Consider the following 25962-nt stretch of genomic DNA (forward strand, 5'->3'; position numbering starts at 1 on the left):
GTAGAACTTGTTGCCTATAGTGCGGTAGAATCAGAGTCATGAAATAGGTTCAGGAAGGAGATCGATATATTTCTGATAAAACGGGTTAAAGGGAGATGGGCAACAGGTGGGGAGATGGATTTGGGACCAGGAACAGATCAGCCATGATCTGATTGAATGGCAGAGCAGGCTCGAAGTACTGAATTGCTCACTTCTGCTCCTAATTCCTATGTTCCTATGACCATAAATAGCAGCAATAAATTAGAGGAGAGCAGTGTTGGGAGATCACTTAACAGATAAGAATTTTAAAAGACATCAATTTATATAGCTAAAAGAAAATTACTGCAGAAGCTGGAATCTGAAACAAAAGCTTTGACGCAGAGTCATCCAGACTGGAAACGTTAGCTCCCTACTCTCTCCACAGATGCTGTCAGCTCTGCTAAGATTGTCCAGCATCTTCTGTTTTTGTTTCAATTTATATAGTGCCTTTACAACATTAGCATGTCTCAAAATATTTTACAGCTAGTGAAATACTTCTGAAATGTAATCACTTCTGTACCTTAGGAAATACAGCAACCAGTTTGCGCAGAACAATGACCACATAAATATTTTTTCACAATTGTGTTTGAAAGTAAATATCGCGAAGGACACTGGTAAAAACCCTTCTCGTCAAAATAGTACCGTGGGATCTTTTACACTTGAGAGGGCCTGGGACAGCTCATCTGAAAAATGGTACCTTACTATTGCACTGGACGTGTCTGCCTAAATTATGTGCTCAAATTTCCAAGTGGGGTTTGAACCCACAACGTTCTGAGGTGAGAATGCCATGACACGGCAACACCCAGTGACCAGTTTCCTAGGAGCTTTCTGCTGCAGTCTATATTTTGTTTCTAGATGTGTTTTGCATGCAAATGTGCCACTGGGAAGGAGTTGGGTAAAGAGGAGTATCATATAGGAATCTCTGATCCTCAGGGTGAGAAGTGAGCGTCTTCATGCTTTGTTGTGTTTTCTTTTCTCAGTTGTGTTGTGCTCACTCGCAGCTCTCACAGTACATGGAGCGGTACAGGTAAGGCCCAGTTCTTGCTTCGTAAAGCACATTTCCATCTTCTCCATTACGACCTGTGAATAGTAATGGAGGGTCAGTGTCCTAATTTACTAAATTATCCACACACTCCCCACAGAGGGGTCCCAGGATTGATCCTTGGTCTGTGCTGAGTTAGCTAACCACCTTAATTTGCTTCTTACACAGAGCAAAAGGGGACAAAAGAAATCAGCCTGTTAGTTCATTACTTTCCTGTTTGTCGGGGGGGGGGGGGGGGGGGGGGGTGGCGGCGGCGGCGGAGTGGCTAGCGGTGGCATGGAAAGATAGAATTGGCCTTGTTTGTGTTGCTGCTGAAGTCAAATAGTCCACTGGCCGCTCACCTTTTGGCTTAATAGTTTTAAATTAAATTTAAAACTGAGCCATCAACTCTTCTTGTAATCTGTGATAGATGGTGGTACATTGGTAATATCACTGGATTAGCAATCCCAGCAGTTTGGGTTAAAACCCCACCATGACAGCTGGTGGCCCTTAAATGCGACTAATAAAATTAAATTATTGATGGAGTAAGGATTGCATGGAAAGGAGACTATACCACAGTGAGTCATGGGCAGAGTGTATAACTTGGAAATTGTTCAGGTGGGAGTTTGGTGGAGGTGGGCAGAGAGGTGTTCCTTTTTTCCGCCTCCAGTATAGTTGGTGAGTGTTCTTTCTTGATTCCAAGATAGGTGAATGCAACTTTTTATTACTTTATCTGTGCAAATTATTAACTAATTGACCAATTAAATAAATACGGTTGGACAGAAATGGCAGGGCTGGTGGTGTGCCATGACTGCAGCATGTGGGAAACTGTTATGTATTGCAATGGGGAGGGATGGATGAATGGGGAGTTATCATGGTACTTTATTCCAGGAGACAGTCACACTGCTTGCATTAGGCAGAATCTTAAGAGGTGGTCAAGGACAGGAGGATGTGACTGCAAGTCAGGCAGGTATGGGGAATCACATGCAGTGATGGAGGAGCCTCAACCCCTGACTTTGACCAAAATATATGAGGTGCATACTACCTATGTAGATAGGAAGAAGAACTGAAAGGTGGTGATTGGACTGGCACCATGGTCAAAGATGCCATTCAAGTGTGGGTATAGTCAGGGGGACAGATACAGTCCTCTGCAGCCACAGTCAAGGTCTCCAAAGGTTGTGCTGCCTACCTAGTGCCAGGGTTAAGGAAATGCCCTTGCAGCTGCCACGGGATTTGGTTGCAAGGGGGAGGATCCAGTTGTCATGGGTACCGACGACATAGGTAGAACCAGGAATGATGTTCTGCTGAGAGAATTTGAAGAGTTCGGGTCTAAATTAAAACACAGAACATGAAGGAAGAGTTTTTTTTTCATTATATAATCGGTAAGAGAGGCAAAAATAGACATTGGACCACTGGAAAATGTGGCTGGAGAAGTAATAGTAGGAAACAAAGAAATGGCAGAGGAACTGAATAGTTTACATCAGTCTTCATGGTAGAAGACACCAGTGGGATGCCAGAGCTCCAGGAGAATCCGGGGGGCAGAGGTGAGTGCAGTGACCATCACTAAGGAGAAGGTTCTGGGGAAACTGAAAGGTCTGAAGGTGGATAAATCACCTGGCCCGGATGGACTACACCCCAGAGTTCTAAAAGAGATAGCTGAGGAGATTGTGGAGGCATTGGTGGTGATCTTTCAGGAGTCCCTGGAGGCAGGAAGGCTCCCAGAGGACTGAAAATTGGCTAATATAACACCACTGTTTAAGAAGGGAGGGAGGCAGAAGACGGGAAATTATAGGCTGGTTAGCCTGACTTCAGTCATTGATAACATTTTGGACTCTATTATTAAAGATGAAATCGCAGAGTACTTGGAAGTGCATGATAAAATAGGACTGAGTCAGCCCGGCTTCGTCAAGGGGAGGTCATGTCTAATAAATCTTTTCAAGCTCTTTGAGGAAGTAACAAGGAAGTTAGACAAAGGAGAACCAGTGGACATGATTTATTTAGATTTCCAGAAGGCATTGACAAGGTGCTGCATAGGAGACTGTAAAATAAGTTAAACGCCCATGGTTTTAAGGGTAAGATCCTGGCATGGATAGAGGATTGACTGACTGACAGAAGGCAGAGAGTGGGAATAAAGCCATCTTTTTCAAGATGGCAGCCAGTGACTAGTGGTGTGCCTCAGGGGTCTGTGCTGGGACCACAACTTTTCACATTATACATTAATGATCTGGAAGAAGGAACTGAAGGCACTGTTGCTAAGTTTGCAGATGATACAATGATCTGTAGAGGGACAGGTAGAATTGAGGAAGAAGGAGGGCTGCAGAAGGACTTGGACAGGCTATGAGAGTGGGCAATGAAGTGGCAGATGGAATACAATGTGGAAATGTGTGAGGTTATGCACTTTGGAAGGTGAAATGGAGGCATAGACTATTTTCAAAATGGGGAGATGCTTAAGAAATCAGAACCACAAAGGGTCTTGGGAGTTCTTGTTCACGATTCTCTTAAGGTTAATGTGCAGGTTCAGTCGGCAGTTAAGAAGGCAAATGCAATGTTAGCATTCATGTCGAGAGGGCTAGAATACAAGACCAGGGCTGTACTTCTAGGCTATATAAGATTCTGGTCAGACCCCATTTGGAATATTGTGAGCAGTTTTGGGCCCTGTATCTAAGGAACCGGCAGATGTATAACATTTTAACGGGAATAGACAGGGTAGATGCAGGGAAGATGTTACCAATGATAGGTGTGTCCAGAACCAGGGGTCACAGTCTGAGGATTCAGGGTAAACCATTTTGGACAGATATAAGGAGAAATTTCTTCACACAGAGTGGTGAGCCTGTGGAATTTATTACCACAGGAAGTAGTTGATGCTAAAACCTTGAATATATTCAAGAGGTGGCTAAATATAGCACTTAGGGAGAATGGGATCAAAGGCTATGGGGAGAAAGCAGGATTAGGCTATTGAGTTGGATGATCAGCCATGATCGTGATGAATGACGGAGCAGGCTTGAAGGGCCAAAAGGCCTCCTCCTGCTCCTATCTTCTATGTTTCTATGTATGTAATGTATCTGGATTTCCAAAATAATATCGATAAGGTTCCACACAAAATGGATAATATGCAAGATAAGGGCTCATAGAAAATGGGGGTGATATTTCCACATATATAGATGACTGGTTAACAGATAGAAAGCAATTGGTGAGCCCTATTAGGATTCGAATGTGTCTTGCATGTTGGGATCACCTTTGGTCGCTCAGCTACAATCTGACTTTAGTGTAGGTCAGATAGGCTTCAGATGGTTTCACAGGTCGGCGCAACATCGAGGGCCGAAGGGCCCGTACTGCGCTGTAGTGTTCTATGTTCTATGACATGACCTGACAAGGCACTGTGCAGGTTTAGCCTGAGATGTACTGAGTGTTATGCAAACGCCTAATGAGTCTGTAGCACAGTGGGAACTATACTGCTTCTGGAGAAGTAAGGATAGGATTCAAACGCTACTCTGGACAGTCGTAGTAAATGGAGACAAGGGCTCTATCTTTGAACTCTATGTTGACATTTGGCAGAATACTTGCATCCGGTGGGTGTGGTCCCATCATGTATGGGTAGTGGATGCTCATAAAGCTCTTTGTCAATTGGTATAGAGATGGTTACGAAGGTGAATTTATATTCTGACCCTGCGAATCCTTTCTCCATCTCGCATTGCTGACCAAGGGAAGAGATTGAAAGTACAAAAAATAACAACATTCTTGTTTATTGCTATCCTCTTCACTTTTAGCTTCTGCTAAACCATCTGTAATGTGTTTGTGTTCCTTCCAAGTTGATTTGTGTGGAATTAGAATAGAATATGTTGTGAGATCAGGAAAATCAGTTTATTGCTATTAAAAAAGCAGATCAGGATTGTCTGCTCCAGCCATCCACTGTGGGCTGCATTTCCCACCGCGGCAAGTCAGGAATGTAATTTTAACACATTTGCATCTCAAAAGGGATGTTCGCTGGAATCATGCTCCCTGTAAGGGGGCAAGTTGCCGTCCAAATAGATTGATGTATTTCACAGCGGTATATGAACAACGTACAGCTGGCAAGTGGATGTGGGGAAGTATCTTCAGCACCAGGATAGGGAGAGGGACGATACAGAACGACATAGCGACTTTGTGCCAGAATGGGAAGATCGTTGAGTGAAAAAATGCTTCAATGTTGAGCTTGCATAAACTGTCTGTGTCTCAGTCTAGACTGAGGGAAGGCATGTCAGTCCAGTCTCAGTCGTGACATCACACCCAGATCGGCACCACCACTGTTTAACCTGCAGCGATCCTGCAGAACAAAGTTAAAATGAGAGCAGATTGGAGAGTGGGTGCATGCACAGGCACAGGAGAGGGGGGGGGGGGGGGGGTGCAATTAAAGGGGCGCCCTGCTGAACTGTGCATTCTCAAATGAGGAGAGATGCACAGCTGAGCCATTTTGGGAGCCTTTTCATTGACAATGCCAGGAATGAAGAAAGTGAAGCAATGATGTGCTTTCATGCGAGACTATTACCACAAAGTGGCACTAATGGCTTGCCTTGTATGAATCCCACATACACCTTGTGGAGATTCTCCAGAGCAGTTGGGTGACTGGACAAGCTTCAGCTATGTGGTAGAGGACCAACAGTCACTTTATTCTGATCCTTTTTACATACCCATGGAAACTTTAGCTATCCATTTCCAGCTAGTTTCCTCTCATACTCTTAATTTCCTCGAGTTTCCTCTCGTACTCTAATTTCCTCAAGTTTCCTCTCGTACTCTAATTTCCTCTAGTTTCCTCTCGTACTTTAATTTCCTTGTTTCCTCTCATACTCTAATTTCTTTCTCCTTTCACATTTTAGTCATTTTCTGCCATTCTTTATATTCTTACCAAAAGTGGAGGAGCTGCACATCCCCTCCAATGAGGACATCAAATGGGATGAGGGTGTTGAGTTTGAGAAAGCCATGGCTCATGGGGAAGAGGTCAGATGAAACAGACATGTGCGTGAACCCTCATAGCCACCAGATTCCACGAGGAGGATGACTGTTGGGAGTGAGTAACCTCTTGGACAAGTGCCTTCCATCATAGACCAACATCAACACCAACATTGTTATTGCTTTCTTTCAACCATGCACTTCAGTATGAGAATGAACAGTCGCACATCAGGCTCACATTGCCTTGCTCCTTCGAAGGATGATATTTATTAATTTATGGGATGTGGACATCACTGGCTAGGCCAGCCTTTATTGTCCATCCCCAATTGCCCTTGAGAAGGTGGTGGTGAGTGGCATTCCTGAACTGCTGCAGTCCATGTGATGTACGTACACCCAAAATGCAGATAGCAAGGAGTTCCAGGATGTTGTGACAGTGAAGGAACGGCAATGCATTTCCAAGTCGGCATGGTAGGTGATATGGAGGGGAATTTGCAGGTTGTGGCGTCCTCATGTCTCTACAGGCCTTATCCTTCTAGATGGTAGTGGTCGTAGGTTTGCAGGGTGAGTTCCTGCAACATATCTTGTAGTTGGTACACACTGCTGTTATTATGTGTTGCTGATGGGGTTACTGGATTACGGTGTGGGCTTGGGTAGGGTGCTCTTTTCAAGGGCAGGTGCAGACTCGATGGGCCGATGGCCTCCTTCTGCACTGTACATTCTACGATCCTATGGTAGAGGGAGTGAATGTTTGTGGAAAGGAAGCCAATCAAGCAGGCTGCTTTGTCCTTGGTGGTGTTAAGCTTCTCGATTGTTTTTGGAGCTGCCCTCATCCAGGCAAAGCAGTTCGGGTCGCCTCATTTTAGGAAGGACGTGGAAGCTTTGGAAAAGGTGCAAATGAGATTTACCAGGATGTTGCCTGGAATGGAGTAGGTCTTACGAGGAAAGGTTGAGGGTGCTCGGCCTTTTCTCATTAGAACGGAGAAGGATGAGGGGCGACTTGTTAGAGGTTCATAAGATGATCAGGGGAATAGGTAGAGTAGACAGTCAGAGACTTTTTCCCCGGGTGGAACAAACCATTACAAGGGGACATAAATTTAAGGTGAATGGTGGAAGATATAGGGGGGATGTCAGAGGTAGGTTCTTTACCCAGAGAGTAGTGGGGGCATGGAATGCACTGCCTGTGGAAGTAGTTGAGTCGGAAACATTGGGGACTTTCAAGTGGCTATTGGATAGGTTAATGGATTACGGGAAAATGATGGGGTGGAGATTAATTTGTTCTTAACCTCGGACAAAAGTTTGGCACAACATCGTGGGCCAAAGGGCCTGCTCTGTGCTGTATTTTTGCTATGTTTTCAATCACATTTCTGACTTGGGCTTTTTGGGCAGGCTTTGGGGAGTTGGAAGATGAGATACTTGCTGCACGGCTCCTAGTCTGACCTCCTCTGGTAGATGCAGTATTTATATGACTAGACCAGCTCAGTTTCTGGTCAATAGTAACCACCAGGATGCTGATAGTGGGGGATTCAACGATGGTAATGCCATTGAATGTCATGGGGCATGAATGCCTGAGAGCATGTCTCCTTGCTGAGATGAGGTGCTGACTGAAGGAGTGAATCCTGGCATCATATCAAAAGGTGCTGCCTCTTCAAGCGTCTCTCCAGAATCCCGTCACAACAGCAGGCTTAGAGACTGGCGCTGTTCCACTACAGCTGTATGCTTTCAATTTTCCGATGTTCCGGAAGGTGATTCATCTCCGGCAATGGGACAGCGTTGCCTGTGTAACCTGGATGGTGACACTAAGGCCAAGGCAGCTAAGGACATTCCGCAGGTGTGAAACTATTCAGAGATTACTCAATTCTCTCTCACCTTCTTTATCACATTGACATCTAGCACTCTCAGTTAGGGATGTTGGCCTGCTTTTATCCTCACATTACTATACATGTGGATCACCTGAAGATGGCGACATTGAACCACTTGTATGCCAGACATTTAAGATGCACATTCTGCTTTCATGGCCAACCTTGGCCTTTACAAAGTCCAAAAATGCTCAGACACCATGAGGCTCTCTAGTTGACGAGTTGTTGCTAATAAAGAACACACCTTGGCTTCAGTACATCCTCGCTCCTAATCCATTGCTTCCCTCAACATTGTCCGAATCTATGATGTGGGCTTCCAGAACATGCTCAAAGGCTCAGTGGACTGCCAAAAAAAAAATCACCATTTGCAATTAGCAGCGCAAGTGTCAGCGAGCGCTTAGGTGATGGGGTGCACAGCACCGCATCCCAACATTCCCAACATATTCTGATCATCCTTGCCGCCGTTGTACTCCTAAATATTTTAAATTTTCCTAACCGTATTGCTATGTCTGTGTGCATTCCTGACATCTACAGTGTGGATGACCCTGGGCTGCTTTGTGGGTCGTGGACTCTCAAAAGGGAACACAATTTTCACATTATTTTCTGGCAGTGGTTGCACTTTGAAAATGGCCAGAAAGGTGCAACTTTGGAAAAGGCTGTTTCAAATTGTGAAGAGCCCTTGAAAGTCCTACATCAATGCTAATTTTGCTGGACTTTTCAAACTCCATTATCAGACTGAAATATCGGTCAGAGTCCAGGCTGGTGGTATCGAATAATTTGAACAAAAACTGAACCAAAAAGAACTGAGCCAAAAGGGAAATATCCAAACAGCGTTGTGGCCTTTCGAGACCTCATCTCTCAGCATTACCGTCCATTGAATTGACACTTGAAATCAGTGTATTTGAGGGGGGGGGGGGGGGGGGTGGAATCTGTGGCAAATTGGTTTTAAGTGTCCCCCTCAAGAATCCAGGTCTCTGGAGACTGACCCAAGCTGCTGCCTAACCATCTTTTCGGGGAGCGGAACACCACTAGTTACAGACCTCCATTTGGAAAAACACCCTTTCACTGCTACCGCCTGCCTTCGATGGCCAAGCCAGTTCCAGATCCATCCAGCTAGTTCACCCCTGACCCCATGTGATCTAATCTTTTGCACCAGCCTGCCATGAGGGACCTTATCAAATGCTTCACTAGAAGTCCATGTAGACAACATCCTTCCTTCATCAATTATTTTTGTCACCTCAAAAAATTCAATCAAATTAGTGAGACATGACCTCTCTCGTACAAAACCATGTGTGTGTGAGATTGAGTGGTAATGTCCCTGGAGCTGGCAGTGAGTGAGGTGCCAGTCAATGTGTGGTGAGTTGAGGGTGATGAGATAGTTGACCTGGCATCATGGTTGAGCTCATTCTTCCTTTTTCTACACTGGGTGCTTGACCTCTTCTGTGTGCTGACCACCACTGGTTCTGCCTCCCAAGTGGGATAGATGAGCTTCCTGGACATCCTGTGGCCAATGTGTGGGAATGGGAAATCGCAGCTGGTGTCGACTGCGTCCAAAGCGCATTCCAATGAGGCAGAATTGAATTTGGGAGTGACGCTTTCTTGGCTTTTGGGGACCATGCCTTCAATCTTAGGCTGCTGACATTGAGAAAGCTGTGCGAGGCTGCACTTTAATATGGTGCTGGGAGTGAGGAAGCAGTGAGCTCATGGTAGGGCAGGCAAATCGGAGACCACCTGCTTGCAATCTGGGTATTTCCTGTGTGTGGAATTAGACAATATGGTGTGAAAACTGGCCACTGTGGCTGGCAGATAAAATACTGATTTTCGCACCTACTCCTGCACATAGTGCACTGAGGGGAAAATCCCACTATTGGTTTCCGGTTTGCTGTGGTCTTCTGTCTCTGTTCTCACTCAGGGGCAAAAGTAGTTTTAGCACTAGTGCCTGGACTATTTCACTCAGTATTTTGCACCGAAACCCCACAAAGACAGACCCAACAAGCATCCCTTTTAGTCACTTCACAATGCTTAATACTTTTTTTTTAGATTTAGTGTACCAATAATTTTCTTCCAATTAAGATGCAATTTTGTGCAGCCAATCCACCTACCCTGCACATCTTTGGGTTGCGGGGATGAGACCCACGCAGACACGGAGAATGTGCAAACTCTACACGGACAGTGACCCGGGGCCGGAAGCGAATCCGAGTCCTCGGCTCCTTAGGCAGCAGTGCTAACCAGTGCGCCACTGTACCTCCCTACTTATTATCCCTTTAATATTTGTATGTTTTACGGTGGTGCAGTGGTTAGCACGGTGCTGAGAACCTGGGTTTGATCCGGCCTTGGGTCACTGTCTGTGTGGAGTTTGCACATTCTCCCAGTGTCTGCGTGGGTCTCACCCCCACAAACCAAAGATGTTCAGGGTAGGTGGATTAGCCACGCAAAAATTGCTCCTTTTTAATTGGAAATTGCAACAAAAAAAAAAAATTTGTATGTGTTTATCAACCTGGATCCTGGTGCAGCCATTGAAATTCGCCTTCTTACATATGGACATTGTGCAGAGTATAAAATGGTCTTATGGTCCCTAATAACATGTTTTTACTTTTGATGCACAGAATCAGACTGAAAGCAAAAAATCTATTGTACATCAAACAGATCCTTTACATCCTCGTTAATCTTCTCCAAGTTTTAGGAGGTGAGCATTGTTTGTGCTTTCCATTGGTTGAAACATTTCTTTTCTGTCAGACTTGTGCTTCTCAGTGTGAGAGATGTTAGTGATCGGTAATGGAACACTTTCCATTTCAGTCATCCGGAGTGATAATTCAGGAAAGTGAGGGCACATGGATCACACTTGAACCCAGTGCCCCAGCCACTGAACAATTGGGTTCTGTCTTTATAGTCTGCTTTTATTTCTTTGTGGACTTGATTTCTTTTTCAACTCTTTTTATTTCATGATTAACCAGGAAAAGTTGGACAAAATCCGAACACGCAGAAGATTTTTCAGGGAGGTAGGTGACCAGGCACTTCCACAGTTTGGAATATTCTGAACTACTTACTTTGAATATATATATAGAGGTCTTCTCTTTGCTTATCCAGCGCCTTGGGGCCCCACTACTGTTTTGATAGGTGTGGGAGACACATTGGATACTATTAGAATGATCATCAGTGGGAAGAGCCTTTCTTGGTAGGTTTTCTGAGAGACCATAATGTATTTTGGGTCTCTGGTGTAGTTGTGAGTGGAGGATACTCTGACGCAGGCTTATTCAATACAGCTGGGTGTGCTCTAGGTGTGTTGGAGGAGTAACATAATCCATTGTCTGATTGAAGGGAGTGAGGAACGCTGTCTGGCCCATGATGCTGCTGTGTGGGTAAGTGGCCCCATGTTTGAGGCACAACCCCTCCTGGGTTCTTTACATCAGGTTCAGGTTCCATCTGGGGAAACTATGTCCAGACCTGAACACGGCACCTCAGGAAGTTTATCTAGCCTCAGAAATGAGGGACGTGCACATTCACCAAAACAAAAATTATGGGGACAAGAGGCATAAACTTGACATGTGTTCCCTTCAGCTTAGAAGTTTGGGGGATGCTCTAATTGAGGTGTTCAAAATGATTAGAGGATTCAGTAGGCTTGACAGAGAGAAACTATTTTCTGTTAGAGGAATCCAGAACAGGGGGATATTATTCTAAGATTAGGCGAGAAATGAAGAAGCACTTTGCCCGTACAGAAGATAGTGAAACTCTAAACTTTCTTGTGAATATTGTGGATGCTGGGGGGCAGTTGAAACTTTCAGGACTCAGCTTGATAGATTTTTTTTTAAGTAAAGGTGTCAAGGGACATGGAAGAATGAAGTTGAGGGACAGATTAGTTTTATTATCAGAATGGTGCTTCCCTTTATTGGGGTACACAGCTGACCCTTAGCAGTGCTAATTCTTCTCTATGCTTTGAGTAATCTATATTATTACTCTGATTTTTGTTTCAAAAATAATTCTGAACTTCAAATCGCATTCTGCTTTTCTCTCCACTTCCCGAAGGAACGGAGTTACAGTCCATCAATGATTTCCTCTTCCGTGCACAGTTTGACAACATCAACCTCTTCAAAGTAAGTTGTTTATGTACATGCAGTGTGGAGGTCCGTTTAGGTACTGCGCTGCCCCCCACCCACATTTACTGCTCCTAATGCTCCTTGTATCCCAAGTACTGATCTTGCTGAGACTGGGCAGGTCTGACTGGCTCTGATCCTGCCGCACTCTGTGGATTTCAGCGCCAGTCGGTCTCTTTGACCACTCCAGAAGTGCCATTTGAAATCCTGGTGAGAAGGTGGCAATAAAGCTCTCTGATGCTGCCTGTGCATGGGATGGGCTGGATGGACCAGCTCGGCTCATGTTATCCATCAACTTGAACATTTGTAAATGGATCTCATCTCCCGCTAACACAAAGCTGGGGTTTCTTTCCCACAGAACTCCAACCCTAAAGGAACAAAGAAAATTACAGCACAGGAACAGGCCTTTCGGCCCTCCCAGCCTGTGCCGATCCAGATCCTTTATCTAAACCTGTTGCTTATTTTCCACGGTCTACTTCTCTCTGTTCCCCACCCGTTCATATATCTGTCCAGATGCATCTTAAATAATGCTATCGTACCCGCCTCTACCACCTCCGCTGGCAAAGCATTCCAGGCACCCACCACCCTCTGCGTAAAAAACATTCCACGCACATCTCCCTTAAACTTTTCCCCTCTCACCTTGAAATCGTGACCCCTTGTAATTGACACCACTACTCTTGGAAAAAGCTTGTTGCTATCCACCCTGTCCATACCTCTCATAATTTTGTAGACCTCAATCAGGTCTGCCCTCAACCTCCGTCTTTCCAATGAAAACAATCCTAATCTACTCAACCTTTCTTCATAGCTAGCAGCCTCCATACCAGGCAACATCCTGGTGAACCTCCTCTGCACCCTTTCTCAAGCATCCACATCCTTCTGGTAATGTGGCGACCAGAACTGCACACAGTATTCCAAATGTGGCCTAACCAAAGTCCGATACAACTGTAACATGACCTGCCGACTCTTGTATTCAATACCCCGTCCGATGAAGGCAAGCATGCTGTATACCTTCTGGACCACTCTATCGACCTGCGTTGCCACCTTCGGTACAATGGACCTGAACTCCCAGATCTCTCTGTACATCAGTTTTCCCCAGGACTCTTCCATTGACCATATACTCTGCTCTTGAGTTAGATCTTCCAAAATGCATCACCTCGCATTTGCCTGGATTGAACTCCATCTGCCATTTCTCTGCCCAACTCTCCAATCTATCTATACTTTGCTGTATTCTCTGACAGTCCACCTCGCTATCTGCAACTCCACCAATCTTAGTATCATCTGCAAACTTGCTAATCGGACCACCTATACCTTCGTCCAGATCATTTATGTATATCACAAACAACAGTGGTCCGAGCACGGATCCCTGTGGAACACCACTAGTCACCTTTCTCCATTTGGAGACACTCCCTTCCACCACTACTCTCTGTCTCCTGTTGCCCAGACAGTTCTTTATCCATCTAGCTAGTACACCCTGAACCCCATACAACTTCACTTTTTCCATCAACCTGCCATGGGAAACTTTATCAAATGCTTTACTGAAGTCCATGTATATGACATCTACAGCCCTTCCCTCATTAGGTTTGTAAGACATGACCTTCCCTGCACAAAACCATGCTGCCTATCACTGATAAGTCTATTTTCTTCCAAATGTGAATAGATCCTATCCCTCAGTATCTTCTCCAACAGTTTGCCTACCACTGACGTCAAGCTCACAGGTCTATAATTCCCTGGATTATCCCTGCTACCCTTCTTAAACAAAGGCACAACATTAGCAATTCCCCAGTCCTCCGGGACCTCACCCGTTCTCAAGGATGCTGCAAAGATATCTGTTAAGGCCCCAGCTATTTCGTCCCTTGCTTCTATCAGTAACCTGGGATAGATCCATAAGACAAAGGAGCGGAAGTAAGGCCATTCGGCCCATCGAGTCTACTCCACCATTCAATCATGGTTGATTTCATCCGGTTCTGGGGACTTGTCCGCCTTAATGCCTTTTAGAATACCCAAAACCTCTCCCTTCCTTATGCCGACATGAGCTAGAGTATTTAAACATCCATCCCTCACCCTCATCCATCATGTCCCTCTCCTTGGTGAATACCGATGCAAAGTAGTCATTAAGAAGCCCACTCATTTCCTCTGACTCCACGCATAAATTCCCTCTTTTGTCTTTGAGTGGGCCCATCCTTTCTCTAGTTACCCTCTTGCTCCTTATAAACGAATAAAAGGCTTTGGGATTTTTCTTAACCCTGTTAGCCAAAGATATTTCATGACCCCTTTTAGCCCTCTTTATTGCGCGTTTGAGATTTGTCCGACTTTCCCGATATTCCTCCAAAGCTTCATCAGTTTTAAGTCGCCTCGATCTTATGTATGCTTCCTTTTTCATTTTAGCTAATCTCACAATTCCACCCATCATCCATAGTTCCCTAATCTTGCCATTTCTATTCCTCATTTTCACAGGAACATGTCTGTCCTGCACTCTAATCAACCTTTCCTTAAAAGCCTCCCACTTTTCAAATGTGGATTTACCCTTAAACAGCTGCTCCCAATCCACATTCCCGAGCTCCTGCCGAATTTTGTTATAGTTGGCCTTTCCCCAATTTAGCACTCTTCCTTTGTCTTTTTTCATGGGTATTCTAAAACTTATGGAATTGTGATCGCTATTCCCAAAGTAATCGCCGACTGAAACGTCAACCACCTGGCCGGGATCATTCCCCAATACCAGGTCCAGTATGGACCCTTCCCGAGTTGGACTATTTACATACTGCTCTAAAAAACTCCTGGATGCTCCTTACAAACTCTGCTCCATCTACGCTTCCAACACTACATGAGTCCCATTCAATGTTGGGGAAGTTAAAATCTCCCATCACAACCACCCTATTGCTCCGACATTGTTCTATCATCTGTCTACATATTTGTACCAAAGGAGTCACAATTGTTACGACCTAAGCTCTCATGGAAATGATAACTCTTATTCCAAAGCCTACAGATTTACAGGGTAGTAGAAACAAATTCATTCATGACTTTTGAAAGACACAGACTCGAAGGGGAGAAAATTGAATGGCTAAGGGGAAAGGATACAGGAATTGGACTAATTGGAAAGCTTTTTCAAAGAGCCAGCATCGTCACAATGGGCCTAATGGTCGCCTCCTGTGCTGTAAGGTTTTATTATTCTAAGATGTCAGCCCCTTTGGGTGAGGAAGGAAGGGCTAGTTTGCCGGTGACAGTGATTGTTTTCTAAATGGTGCCTGGGGTTGAGATCACAGCACCACTTGCGGATAGTTACCCACCTCTTGCTTCTGCAGCACTGCCATGCTGGGAATGCCAAGTGGCTGCGTGTATATTCAATTTGCTCTCTCTTTTTGTTAACCAGGTGCAGCATTACTATGTGAAGAGTATGCTCAGTCAAAAGGTAAGTGTGTCTATTGATTGCCACGGTATTAGAATTTGGCATATATTTTTTTAACATCTCTCTCATTCTGTCATGGTCTGAGCAGCATGGCACACCATAAGACCATAAGACATAGGAGCAGAATTAGGCCACTCGGCCCATCACTTCTGCTCGGCCATTCAATCATGGCTGATATTTTCTCATCTCCATTCTCCTGCCTTCACTCCATGATCAATGATCCCCTTATTGATCAAGAACCTATCTATCTCTGTCTTAAAGGCACTCAGTGATTTGGCCTCCACAGCCTTCTGCGGTAAAGAGTTCCACAGATTCACCACCCTCTGGCTGAAGAAATTCCTCCTCATCTCTGTTTTAAAGGATCATCCCTTTAGGCTGAGATTGTGACCTCTGGTTCTAGTTTCTCCTACAAGTGGAAACATCCTCTCCATGTCCACTCTATCCAGGCCTCGCAGTATCCTGTAAGTTTCCTTCTAAACCCCAACGAGTATAGACCCAGAGTCCTCAACCGTTCCTCATACGACAAGTTCTTAATTCCATGGATCATTCTTGTGAACCTCCTCTGGGCCCTTTCCAAGGCCAGCACATCCTTCCTTAGATATGGGGCCCAAAACTGCTCACAATACTCCAAATGGGGTCTGACCAGAGCCTTATACAGCCTCAGAAGTACCTCTCTAGTCTTGTGTTCTAGCCCTCTCACACTGCCTTAGAGTATTTCACTTGTGCCTTGAGCTAGATCAGCTCGTCTCGATGGCTGGATGTTTGACGGGTTTGAGCAGCATCATCCAGTGCTGCTGGCTAGAACTACAGTATAGTGATGCTCCTCGACTGGCAAAATGTGGTGACTCACGGGCCGCAAATGTCTAGTACGGGTGCTATGAACATGGGGGCAAATATTACATTAGTGCTGTGGAAAAACATGTTGAGGTTAAGCATGAAGTATGGTGTTTCAGCTGTAATAGAAGGAAGTTTATTCTGTCAAGCAGTGTAGCTCCCTGGGAATGTCTGATGGGGATTGGGTAAAGGGAGGTTTACGCTGTATTCAGCAATGCCAACCAAAAAGCCAGAATTTGACATACAAGTGGGTTTCCTCCGGGTACTCCGGTTTCCTCCCACAGTCCAAAGATGTGCAGGTTGGGTGGATTGGCCATGAAAAATTGTCCAAAATTCTATGATTAACCTAGGACAAAAGTTCGGCGCAACATCGTGGGCCGAAGGGCCTGTTCTGTGCTGTATTTCTCTATATCTATATCTAAGTGATGAGTTGCGATTTATTTAAACATGAGCCAGTATGAAAAAAAACTGAAAACGTGGATACGTAATTCTGAAAAAGTTTTTTTTATTGATTTATAATCTCCTGTCAAATAATAATGTATCACAATAAATAACCTTACTTTCCCACGAGTTGGGGAATGATCTGCAGATATTGCTGAGATCTCAGCCCCGGGCACCATTTAGAGCACAATTGACTATTACCAGACAAACATCTTTCCTTCTGCACCCAAAGGATATGATATCTTTTGAAAACAAAATCTTCCCTCAAGGGCTTGAAAATGCAGAATGAAAATTCAGGCAATGCACAAATTGAAATATAAACAAATTCCAGCTTCAGTGACCTTAACACCGAACTAGTGCAGCGTTAAAGCCTATAAGAGCCTGATCACTAGCACAGTGTTAAACCCCTTGTGAGCCTGATCACTAGTACAGTGTTTTATTTTAAGTTTAGTGTACCCAATTCATTTTTTTTTTACAATAAAGGGGCAATTTAGCATGTTCAATCTACCTAGCCTGCACATCTTTGGGTTGTGGTGGAGAAACCCACACAAACATGGGGAGAATGTGCAAACTCCACACGGACAGTGACCCAGAGCCGGGACTGAACCTCGGACCTCGGAGCCGTGAGGCAACAGGGCTAACCCACTGCGCCACCATGCTGCCCTACTAGTACAGTGTTAAAGCCCATGTGAGCCTGATCACTAGTAGTGTTAAAGCCCATGTGAACCTGATCACTAGTGCATTGTTAAAGCCCATGTGAGCCGGATCACTAGTATTGTGTTAAAGCCCATGTGAGCTGGATCACCAGCAGTGTTAAAGCCCATGTGAGCCTGATCACTAGTGCAGTGTTAAAGCCCATGTGAACCTGATCACTAGTGCAGTGTTAAAGCCCATGTGAACCTGATCACTAGTGCAGTGTTAAAGCCCATGTGAACCTGATCACTAGTGCAGTGTTAAAGCCCATGTGAACCTGATCACTAGTACATTGTTAAAGCCCATGTGAGCCGGATCGCTAGTGCAGTGTTAAAGCCCGTGTGAACCTGATCACCAGCACAGTGTTAAAGCCCATGTGAGCCGGATCGCTAGTGCAGTGTTAAAGCCCATGTGAGCCTGATCACTAGTACAGTGTTAAAGCCCACGTGAGCCTGATCACTAGTACAGTGTTAAAGCCCATGTGAACCTGATCACTAGTACATTGTTAAAGCCCATGTGAGCCTGATCACTAGTACATTGTTAAAGCCCATATGTGAGCCTGATCACTAGTACAGTGTTAAAGCCCACGTGAGCCTGATCACTAGTACAGTGTTAAAGCCCATGTGAACCTGATCACTAGTACATTGTTAAAGCCCATGTGAGCCAGATCGCTAGTATTGTGTTAAAGCCCATGTGAGCCTGATCACTAGTATTGTGTTAAAGCCTTTTGTGAGGGCCACAAAGAATCCAGCAGGTGTTTGTAGAGTCAAACAGAAAGTAACTTTATTTACAACAATATGTACACAGCACCAGTATTTCAACACTGCTTCCTTCTCTAGCCGGTACCAAACTGTCCGGCTCTATTTATACGGCTGCAATTATTCGTGGTTGCCCTGCATCCCTCATTGGGGAAGCTCATATTCCCCAAGAAGCGTGGGGTAACCAATTGCCCCCAGCCAATAGTATCCGGGCAGGTCATAAGAACCACCCCCTCCCCCACCCCAAAGTCCGAGGAATCGCCGAAGACCCTGGTGAAGGAGTGTCTGACTTGTTTTACAGCAGGCTGGGCATCCTGCACGCGAGGCGCTGGGTCGAGTGGCTAGCGGCTTTACCGTGATGAATGCTGTAACGGCTAACAAGTCCATGGGCCGTGGAATCTGGGGCTCCCCATCGGGGGAATCCTGCGTATCCATCTCCGAGTCGGAGTCAACAACCTCTGTCATCTCAGCATCCCCATATCCATGTGTAGCAACCTGAGCAGACCGTGAGTGTGGTATCAGAAGGAGACCTCCAGGATAAGCATCCACTGTATCCGAATCCAGTAGCTGCTGCAGCTGGAGAAGCGATTTCCGGGGATGGGGAAGTCTGCGGAAGAGGTGGTCTTTTGGATCAAATGCTTGTGTTGAACAATACCCTAGGCTTGCCACTGGCAATTGATTGGCCTTTTTCGTCGGAGGATAATGCCGACAAAGCTCACTTAGCGCCACCGGCAAAATTGCAAACAAACACCATGTGCGGGATTCTCCATTTCGGAGACTAAATGTTGACGCCGAAACAGGATTTGTGGACTTTCACAACACCAAAACTCGCACCGAACCTGGCAACTGGAGGAGCTAGCACAGGCGCCACGTGGAACACAATCAATTCCAATGAAAAATGGAGCAGGATTCTCCGAGTACATGATTGACTTTGGAGGCTGACAAGCTGCAGCCGCATATACACATTACAATCCCCACACATACCATCCCAGCCAACAAGATGGCACTTGTTGTTGGTCCATACAGCGGGTCTGCTGCGGCCAGAGGGCACCTAGGGGAGGGCTCTGGCGGGACACCAATACGACTTGTGGCCCCAAGTTCACAGTGGACAGACATGGTGTGCACAACTACATGGCTGACTTGCCGGTTGTGGCAATCGTGCTTCATGCCCGTCACCGTGACTCCACCTCCTGGCTACCCCTTGCTATTCCCCCCGGCCAGCAGCACACCTGTCAGAAAACTAGGACGATGTTGGACACTTTTCGTACCCTCTCTCTCTCTCTCCCTTAGCAGCCATGACGGCGGTTTCATGATTTTTAAAAGGACAAGTAAACTACGCTGTCGGGAACGCGACCCATCAGAGGCCCCGGAGAATGCCAGGTCGGGTCTGCTAATTACATTCAAATGGTGTTTACTGAACGTGCGTTCCGGACCGCATTGATGGCGCTTTTGAGGTGATGGAGAAATGCAATTTGCCGTCAAATTGGCGGCCGCGCCGATTTTAGCTTCAGAACCTATTCTCCGCCCAATCGTGATTTGTGATTTTGGCATCAGCCAACGGAGAATCCTGCACCATGTTTCGGCGCAAGCTGCCGGACTGGCCAATGTTGAGAAGGGCCATACCCTTGCCGTACCTGATTTCGGAGTACTTCCCCGTCAATGTCCAGAAAAACCATGCTGAGGCGGGTACAAAGTCTTTGGTCCATTAGTAGTTCCGTAGAAACTACACCATACACCCTATTTTGAGTGTCCGATAACAAAATCAAAACTGAGTCAGTCTAGTGTCCATGGAGCCGAAAGACTGTTTCTTGAAGCCCGTTTGAACATCTGCACTACGCGCCCCGCCAACCCATTGGAAGCCAGGTGGTACGGAGTGATGTGGATATGCCGTATACCGTTGATTTTCATGAAGCCCGCAAACTCCTCACTTGTGAAAGGAATGCCATTGTCGGTGACCTGGCGGAAGCTTCTGATGCTCTTGGCAAACGGAGCAGCGTTGGGCCATCTTCTTGATGTCGCCATCGAGGCCCAGCCATTAGACATAGCTCCGCGCCAACATTTCCATTTTGGTCATGCCTTGGTGACCATTGTGGAGGTACTTTAATATCAGCTCCTGTCCTTTATCTGGGACGACCACATGCAGCCCACACAAGAGAATATCATTTTCCACGATAAAGTCTGAAGCTTGGAGGGAAATGCCCGCAATTCAGCCGGGAGCAGTCTATGCTGCCCACCATCTAGATGTCATAAATTTCATAGAATTTACAGTGCAGAACGATGCCATTCAGCCCATCGAGTCTGCACCAGCCGTTAGAAAGAGCACCCACTTATGCCCAGGCCTCCACCCTATCCCCGTGACTCAGTAACCCCACCCAACCTTTTTTGGACACTCGAGGGCAATTTATCATGGCTAATCTACCCAACCACATCTTTGGACTGCGGGAGGAAACCGGAGCACCCGGAGGAAACCCACGCAGACACGGGAAGAACGTGAAGGCTCCATACAGACTGTGACCCAAGCCGGAAATCGAACCCGGGTCCCTGGTGCTGTGAAGCAACAGTGCTAATCACTGTGCAACTGTGTTGCCCATAAGACTACATGTTGAACCTTTTTATAGGACCGGATCTGTCTGGGTCCACTCACGGACCCGTGATGCCGTGACAGGTAATGAGTCCCGACAATTCAGTGTCATGACCACTTCACCTGTCATGGGGGTTGACAAAGGACCGGTTGACAAAGACAACTTGCTCAGTGCATTGGCCTTTGCAATTTAGATCCCTGGTTTGTGCTCAAAAAAATATCTGTAGACTGCGAGCAGCAAAACTCAGTCCTGGATTCATCCGATAGCAATGGACGGAACAGGCTTATCCCCTCTGAAAAGTCTAAGGAGGTGGCTTTAACAGCGTAGCCAGCTGTTCGGCAGTTTTGTGAGGGCCACGAAGAATCCAGCACGGGTTAGTAGAGTCAAACAACAACATGTACACAGTTGCAGTAGCTCACTACTCGCTTCCTTCTCTAGCCGGTACCAAACTGAGCAGTTTCATTTATACAGCTGCAACTACCCGTGATGCCACACCCATTGGGGGAGCTCGTATTCCCCAAGAAGCATGGGGTAACCATTTGTCCCCAGACATTACGATCCGGGCAGGTTATAACAAAGCCCATGTGAGCCTGATCACTAGCACAGTGTTAAAGCCCATGTGAGCCTGATCACTAGCACAGTGTTAAAGCCCATGTGAGCCTGATGACGAGTACAGTGTTAAAGCCCATGTGAGCCTGATCACTAGCACAGTTTTAAAGCCCATTTAGCCTGATTGCTAGCACAATGTTTAAGCCCATTTAGCCTGATCACTAGCACAGTGTTAAAGCCCATTTAGCCTGATCACTAGCAGTGTTAAAGCCCATTTAGCCTGATCACTAGCAGTGTTAAAGCCCATGTGAGCCTGATCACTAGTACAGTGTTAAAGCCCATGTGAGCCTGATCGCTAGCACAGTGTTAAAGCCCATGTGAACCTGATCACTAGTGCAGTGTTAAAGCCCATGTGAATCTGATCACTAGCACAGTGTTGAAGCCCATGTGAGCCGAAATACAAGTACATTGAAAACCCAGGTCAGCCTGTATGGTGTTAAAACCTGTTTAAGCCTGATCACTACTACAGCGTTAAAGTCCATGTGAGCCTGATCACTAGTAGTGTTAAAGCCCATGTGAGCCTGATCACTAGTTCAGTGTTTCACAAACTTTGGTTGAACAATTCCTTTTTCACATCTCAATTAACATATATGATATTCAAAGCTATTACCTGTAAATATTATTTTAATACTTTTTAAGAAAACAGGAGTGTATACTGAATCTTTCATTGATGCACACAGTGATGAGACAGACCATATAAGCCAGCGTTAAGGAGCACGTGTCTCCCTAACATTCTGCTGGGTGACAACTTTGTATATTGACACACATTCATAAATCACATTCCAATACTAGAAACTATGAGCTAAATCAACAGCAGTCGCACCAGATAATATAATAATAATCTTCATTGTCATAAGTAGGCTTACATTAACACTGAAATGAAATTACTGTAAAAAGCCCCTAGTCGCCACATCCTGGCCCCTGTTCGGGTACACAGAGGGAAAATTCAGAATGTTCAAATTACCTAATAGCATGTCTTTCGGGACTTGTGAGAGGAAACTGGAGCACCCGGAGGAAACCCATGCAGACATGGGGAGAACTCCGCACAGACAGTGACCCAGCGGGGAATCGAACCTGGGACCCTGGCGCTGTGAAGCCATAGTGCTAACCACTATGCTACCGTGCTGCCTTTCGATGATTAACAGACTCAAAGCAGATTAGTATATTGATTATACAAATAATTCCCATAAACACCAGTTTCCTTCGCTCCAGTTCAATTATGGAATACTCACTTGAATGCCAGGCAGGAATGTTCCCTTCCAGTCGGGGAACACTTCAGCAGTCAAGGCATTCAGCCTCTGTTCTTCGGGTAAGCGTTCGCCAAGATGGCCTTCAGGGCGGGTGAAACGCAGAATCGCCGAGCAGAAACTTACAGCCAACTTCCGCACACATGAGTACGCCCTCAACCGAGACCTTGGATTCACGTTGCATTACATTCACCCCCCTCACCATCTGGCCTGGGCTTGCGAAATCCTACCAACTGTACTGGCTAGACAATTCACACCTCCGTCTGGACCTATAAGGACTTAATTACCTGCAAAGACTCGCATTCAAAGTATCGTATTGCATCATTGACTTTGTCAATATGTGATTGTGGACCCACCTCTTCACTCACCTAATGAAGGAGCTGCGCTCCGAAAGCTAGTGTTTCAAAACAAACCTGTTGGACTTTAACTTAGCGTTTTACCTGGACTTACTGTGCCCACCCCATTTCAATACCGGCATCTCCACATCACTTGAACATGATAGACTAGGTGATATTTTACTACCCAATGAAACCCCCAGTCCTGGGTTGGACATCGTGACAGCTACTTGTTCAGGACTAATGCTAACCATTACTAATTTAGCTGAAGCAGATGGCTTCTCATTTTTACTTTTCTTGTGTTCTTCGCTCTAATCTGCTGGAGAGATTATTTTGAAAACCCCCCAGAAAGTCTCCTAAACTTGCCCACTTTTAATATGTGTGTTTAGAAAAACAAAATTGCCAGATATGACGGTTCTGCCTTGAATCATGAGCAAATCGGGTATCGTGCAATGAATTGGCCAGTCTGTGTATCTAACTTGTTCTGAATGTGTTTGGCATTCTGTAGAGGGAACCTCAATACCTGCATTAAAAATTGCTGTAACTTTTGCCCACGTGAATTGAACTCCTGGTAACCATTTTGGGGCCAATCAGCACAGCTCTCGCTAAAGTGAGAGTACATGTTAGTGACCAAACAGGAGTACTGCCCGTTCTCTGAACCTTTGCATGTGTGGCGCTAAATGGCGCTGTATGTGGAAAGCTTTGAGATGGTTGGGAGAGGATTTGTGATGTTCATTTAAATACCAATCTTGTTTCTTTATCTCCAGTAATAATTTTTGTTGTTGCATGCACCATTGTTTACACCACAGCGATTTTATTGGCTCCCTTCATTCCACAGCTCTTTGGGTTTGTCGAAAAGTATCAAGTTGCAGCCTCAAAACCAAATGACACACAGAATCAGAAAGGATCCAAGACAGCAGCTCTTGAGAATTTTCTTCAGAAGCTGAATGAGAAACCGACTGGACAAGGTCTGTGTCTGCTTGTGGTGTTTCTCCTCGCGGTGAGCTGTACTTTAGGTCTCAGCTTGAAGCTAGTTTGCTCCTAGGGCTGTTCCACGTCTGCTTTCCAAACTGTGTTGGGTGGAACTGGGAAGTAGTTACCAGTCTATACCATGAACTATGAGTTCAAGTACTCTGCAGACTTGAGTACATAAGAACATAAGAACTAGGAGCAGGAGTAGGCCATCTGGCCCCTCGAGCCTGCTCCGCCATTCAATTAGATCATGGCTGATCTTTTGTGGACTCAGCTCCACTTGCCGGCCCGAACACCATAACCCTTAATCCTTTATTCTTCAAAAAACTATATATCTTTACCTTAAAAACATGTAATGAAGGAGCCTCAACTGCTTCACTGGGCAAGGAATTCCATAGATTCACAACCCTTTGGGTGAAGAAGTTCCTCCTAAACTCAGTCCTAAATATACTTCCCCTTATTTTGAGGCTATGTCCCCTAGTTCTGCTGTCACCCGCCAGTGGAAACAACCTGCCTGCATCTATCCTATCTATTCCCTTCATAATTTTAAATGTTTCTATAAGATCCCCCTCATCCTTCTAAATTCCACTGAGTACAGTCCCAGTCTACTCAACCTCTCCTCATAATCCAACCCCTTCAGCTCTGGGATTAACCTAGTGAATCTCCTGTGCACACCCTCCAGCGCCAGTACGTCCTTTCTCAAGTAAGGAGACCAAAACTGAACACAATACTCCAGGTGTGGCCTCACTAACACCTTATACAATTGCAACATAACCTCCCTAGTCTTAAACTCCATCCCTCTAGCAATGAAGGACAAAATTCCATTTGCCTTCTTAATCACCTGTTGCACTTGTAAACCAATCTTCTGTGACTCATGCACTAGCACACCCAAGTCTCTCTGAACAGCGGCATGCTTTAATATTTTATCGTTTAAATAATAATCCCGTTTGCTGTTATTTCTACCAAAATGGATAACCTCACATTTGTCAACATTGTATTCCATCTGCCAGACCCTAGCCCATTCACTTAACCTATCCAAATCCCTCTGCAGACTTCCAGTACCCTCTGCACTTTTCGCTTTACTACTCATCTTAGTGTCATCTGCAAACTTGGACACATTGCCCTTGGTCCCCAACTCCAAATCATCTATGTAAATTGTGAACAATTGTGGGCCCAACACGGATCCCTGAGGGACACCACTAGCTACTGATTGCCAACCAGAGAAACACCCATTAATCCCAACTCTTTGCTTTCTATTAATTAACCAATCCTCTATCCATGCTACTACTTTACCCTTAATGCCATGCATCTTTATCTTATGCAGCAACCTTTTGTGTGGCACCTTGTCAAAGGCTTTCTGGAAATCCAGATATACCACATCCATCGGCTCCCCGTTATCTACTGCACTGGTAATGTCCTCAAAAAATTCCACTAAATTAGTTAGGCATGACCTGCCCTTTACGAACCCATGCTGCGTCTGCCCAATGGGACAATTTCTATGCAGATGCCTCGCAATTTCTTCCTTGATGATAGATTCCAGCATCTTCCCTACTACCGAAGTTAAGCTCACTGGCCTATAATTTCCTGCTTTCTGCCTACCTCCTTTTTTAAACAGTGGCGTCACGTTTGCTAATTTCCAATCCACCGGAACCACCCCAGAGTAGGTAGTTCATAAGCTACAATCATGGAAAGGAACTGGTTGGCTGTTCGTGAATGCAATTTGATTTACAATTCATTGACTCAGTGCCTGCTTTTGTGAATGAACCTGAGGTTAGTTGAAAGTGGACCATATTGCCTGGTTCAGCCAGGATACGATTGTGTAGCATCAATGTTAAATCGAGCCTAAAGAATGCCTGTTCGATAACAAAGAAGGCTTTTACAATCTTATAGTTCCATGAAAGTAGCAATGCAGGTGGACAAAGGTGGTCAAGAAGGCATACGGTATGCTTGCCTTCACTGGCTGGGGCATTGAGTACAAGAGTTGGCAGGCCATGTTACAGTTATATAAAACTTTAGTTAGGCCACATTTGGAATATTGCAGGCAGTTCTGGTTGCCACACCACCAGAAGGATGTGGATGCTTTGGAGAGAGTGCAAAGAAAGTTTACCATGATGTTGCCTGGTCTAGTAGGTGTTAGCTATGAGTACTGGTTGAATAAACTCAGATTGTTTTTGTT

The 25962-nt window shown here is 45.4% G+C and overlaps 1 protein-coding gene across 6 annotated transcripts in view; it reads left to right on the forward strand.

The window, feature by feature from the left end:
• Positions 1-25962, forward strand: part of ddx11 (DEAD/H (Asp-Glu-Ala-Asp/His) box helicase 11) — a 155283-nt gene that overhangs the window by 48657 nt on the left and 80664 nt on the right. For all 6 annotated transcript variants that reach the window (XR_005458340.1, XM_038780636.1, XM_038780633.1 and 3 more), the window contains exons 11-16: positions 999-1045; positions 10428-10507; positions 10776-10820; positions 11845-11912; positions 15280-15318; positions 23653-23782. Coding sequence is in view for 5 of the 6 variants with exons in the window: in XM_038780636.1 (XP_038636564.1) it covers positions 999-1045; positions 10428-10507; positions 10776-10820; positions 11845-11912; positions 15280-15318; positions 23653-23782 (409 nt within the window). In the remaining variant the exon portion in view is untranslated. The remainder of the gene's footprint in view (positions 1-998; positions 1046-10427; positions 10508-10775; positions 10821-11844; positions 11913-15279; positions 15319-23652; positions 23783-25962) is intronic.

This window comes from Scyliorhinus canicula, chromosome 20, assembly GCF_902713615.1.
Source record: "Scyliorhinus canicula chromosome 20, sScyCan1.1, whole genome shotgun sequence".
Classification (NCBI taxonomy): domain Eukaryota; kingdom Metazoa; phylum Chordata; class Chondrichthyes; order Carcharhiniformes; family Scyliorhinidae; genus Scyliorhinus; species Scyliorhinus canicula.